At 36.9% G+C, this 3,681-nt stretch overlaps 1 protein-coding gene across 1 annotated transcript; it reads left to right on the top strand.

Annotated features, from left to right (window-relative positions):
* Positions 1 to 894: 894 nt before the first annotated feature.
* LOC122085239 (E3 ubiquitin-protein ligase ATL41-like) lies at positions 895 to 1,968 on the top strand. The gene has a single exon (XM_042653728.1). It carries the CDS (start codon positions 1,024 to 1,026, stop codon positions 1,735 to 1,737), a length of 714 nt encoding a protein of 237 aa, XP_042509662.1. The 5' UTR covers positions 895 to 1,023; the 3' UTR covers positions 1,738 to 1,968.
* Positions 1,969 to 3,681: the final 1,713 nt, after the last annotated feature.

Below are 3,681 nucleotides of genomic sequence, written 5' to 3'. Positions count from 1 at the left end.
GGGGACTCATGCTCTATTGTTTTGAACAAGGTTTGGGCCCGATGTTTATGCAATGACAACAATTTTAATGTTGCTATGAAGTGTTGTCAAGTTGATTATCCATGAAAGATGTTTGATAGTATGTGTTTGAGAGATTTGGATGCTTGGTTCTATAGTGGAAGAGGAACACCGATGGAATATATTTTAAAAAATAAAAGTTACTAAATGAATTTCATATTCATGAGATATTTTCAATTGGTGCAATCAAGCATTTTGAACTTCAATATCTTGACAAATAACTTATGTGTTGACTTATTTCAAGAAATCAATAAAATTTTGAAATCAAAATCATACCAAAGAAAGCTTAAATAAAATTTATTCTTCATGAAAGTCCCAAAATCCATGAGGTTTACATTTTCTATATGAGAAAATAAAATACATTTCCTATAGAAAATTTGTGAAGTGTGGGACATAATGCAGTCTAATGAATCCCAGACTAAATATATATATATATATTTTCTTATGGTTGGTGAAAGCCTAGGATCGAAATTCAACCATTAGTGTGAGTCTACATCCTCTCCAACGAGTGGTGAGGTACAGTGAGCATCGGACGGCTGAGAGCGTTTGAGCATATGCCTCAAGGGGCTCCCAACCTTTCAATGCTCACTGCATCAGTACAACGACTTTAGACGATTTTCACAGAGTGTTAACCAAGTAGTCTAGTGAGAAAAATATAACTAAATGATGTAAATCCGGCTTCAAGTCAACGTATTGAAAGGAAAAAAAACATTAATTCATGTTCAAACGTGGAAAATTAAGAATTAAAATATTGATTATTGAATAAATTGGAAGTCTTGAAGTCCTATTCTCCACGCCATTAACAAATGTATTAATAAATGTAGACAAAGTGATCGAAATATTTCCTTCGCCCACACCTATACATATCAATTCATCAAACCACTTGAAATAAGAGACCGACCCAGCTATCCTGTGCTGCTTGGTTCTTCTTCTTCTTCATCATCTTCTTCTTCATTGGAGGCCGCCATGAATCAAGATCATTGGGACAACCAAGATCCTTTTGAAGACACACAGGAACGACACAAATTCAACATGGACATCCTTCTCACGGCTGTTTCTTCCCTTTTTGTTGTCATTGTCCTTGTTCTCCTCCTCCACATCTATGTACGGTATCTCCTCCGACGCCAAAGAAGGCGCCGCACGATAATCCGTCTAAGCGTAGGAACCACTTCAACCGAGCCACCCAAGAGGGGGCTCGAACCAGCGGCCATCGCCGCCCTACCGGTATTCGTCTACAAAGGAACTGGAGATCAGCTTGAGGCTACCAACAAGACGGAGTGCACAGTTTGCTTGAGTAGCATAGAAGATGGAGAGATGGCAAGGCTTTTACCGAACTGTAAGCATATGTTTCATGTAGAGTGTATTGATATGTGGTTTAGCTCCCACTCTACTTGCCCTATATGCCGCACTGGGGCTGAACCCCAATTACAAGCCCAAACCCTAGCTCATGAGACTGGTGTTACTGTGCCCCCTACGGCTCCACCATTGGATTCAATGTTGAACTCAACAATCTTGAGACCTGAGGGTACATCGGAGGGTGCTGCTCAAACCTCTAAGGCTGTTGGATCAGTCTCATCAAGGCTGAGTTCCTTTAGGAGGATGCTTAGTAAGGACAGATCAGAGAGGAGAAGTCAGGCTTCTGGGCAAGCAGATGGAGTGGAAGATCTTGAGAGGCAGTGACATGATAACATCCATTGGGTACATATTTCCCTGCTTCTGTATCTCTTGAACTTCTTTGTTTCGCTTGATGATATGAGAATACTTTTTTTAGTTTATACTGTAGTTATATTGGGATGCATATCCCATAATTTCACACATTGGGATGTATAGAGATATACTTGTTTAACCGGTGGTTGAGAATATATCTCATATTCCCACATATTTTTTAGAATATAATTTTTATTTTCGGGACAGTTTGGCCTATTTCCACTTCGTAATTGATAGAATCTTGTAATTTCGCAACTACGAACTTTGCTCGCTTTCATGAATAAAAGTTTACAGATATCTTGTTGCCTTGATATATTGTATTTGCACTATTTCTTTTCTTGTTTGTTGGAAGGATAGTAGATTGTAGATAAAGACTCTTACTATAATTCAAATGGTTAGGTAGGAAAATATAGTTTTTGATATTGACCCAGCTAGATCACGCGCAAAAGACCTGAACTTCAAAGGTTTGGTAGGAAAAATAGAGTGTAATTTCCTAAAGTATGACAAGGGCCCATTATATATCTTATATAATAAGGGAAGAAGAAAAATTAGGCTTGTCTTATGGTTTTAGGATGGGTTTTCCAAATGGTCCACAATTGAAGGCCAATAAGGAATTGACTAGAATAAAAAACACTAGGACCCGTTAGTGTCATGTTGCCTATGTGTAGACATAGGCGGGGTGCAAAAAGACCATACTGCCCCCTACCCCATGTATTGATAATGCTCCGGTGCGCCCTCCTATTGGCCACGCACGCTGGCGTATCTACAATAAACTGGCAATGTTCTTTCTCCCATTTACTTATTAGGGTTAGTTAATATTTGATAGCTAAAACTTAAATAATAAGGTTCCTATTGTAATTACCTAGCAAAACAAAGGGTTGTATGTTAAATAAACATTTATATTTGAATGTTTGAGACTTTGAGAGCTTTACAAAGAACACTTAGCACTGTTTGACAATGTTCCGTTTCTACTGTTTCTACATTTTTTTGTTCTCAGAAGCGGAGAAACAACCTAAAAAGCGTTTAATAAAGTTGTTTCATTTCACCCATTTATAGAAACATAAATCAAAATTTATGCATATTTACAATTCTAGAAACGACTTTCACGAAACAAGTCAGACTTATTTCCTCGTTTTTAGAAACAAATTTGAGAGAAAAAAAATGTTTGTTGTGCCCGATAAATCTCTCAACTATTTAAACCAAAAAGAGGCAACCGAACCCTCTCTCCTTTTTGGGCATCCGATGATACTATTGGGTTGTTTAGTGGCATTATTTCTGCAAAAAAACGTTTCGAGAAACAGGTTCATCAAACACCAAAAAATTCGTTTTTGTTTCGAAAACGTGAAAAGTCGTTTGTGTTGTTTCTGTATCTAGAAACAACAAAAACGTTATCAAATGGTGCCTTAGGCTGTGTTTGGTGACATTTTTGTTTCAGAAACGCTGTTTCTTATCATTACCATTTTATTTCCTATTTCTGTGCTAGAAACCATTTTTTTCTTCTAAGATGGCGTTTGGTAAACCTATTTCAGAACTGTTTATAAAATAGAGGGTTTAACCACAAGAGATTTCAAGCCACTTCTCACCTTGAACAAAAAATCAGAGAGACTGCGTAGGAAAATTAAGTTTTAGGGCATATGCAATATTGGTAGAAGAAAAGAAGCCACTTCTTAATGATTGTTAAAAAAAGAAAAAAGAAGAATTCATCTACCAACCGAACAGATCTTCCAGGGTTTCTTTCACATTTTCCTCCCCTTTTGTTTCACTCGAAACATTTTTGGATTGAAGAAACACGGTTGGACATTAATGGAAAAATATGTTTCTAGATTTTTGTAAGGCCGATTCATTTTTCTATAATGTAAAAATGGATCGGTGTTACCACTTGCTTTATTCCATTATTTTGTTCCAATGGCAAAAAAA

This window comes from Macadamia integrifolia, chromosome 7, assembly GCF_013358625.1.
Source record: "Macadamia integrifolia cultivar HAES 741 chromosome 7, SCU_Mint_v3, whole genome shotgun sequence".
NCBI classification, from domain to species: Eukaryota; Viridiplantae; Streptophyta; class Magnoliopsida; order Proteales; family Proteaceae; genus Macadamia; species Macadamia integrifolia.
This window is presented reverse-complemented; position numbering and strand designations above follow the sequence as displayed.

Coding starts and splice junctions, on each gene's coding strand:
- LOC122085239 (XM_042653728.1), top strand. CDS start 1,024: ATGAATCAAGATCATTGGGACAACCAAGATCCTTTTGAAGACACACAG.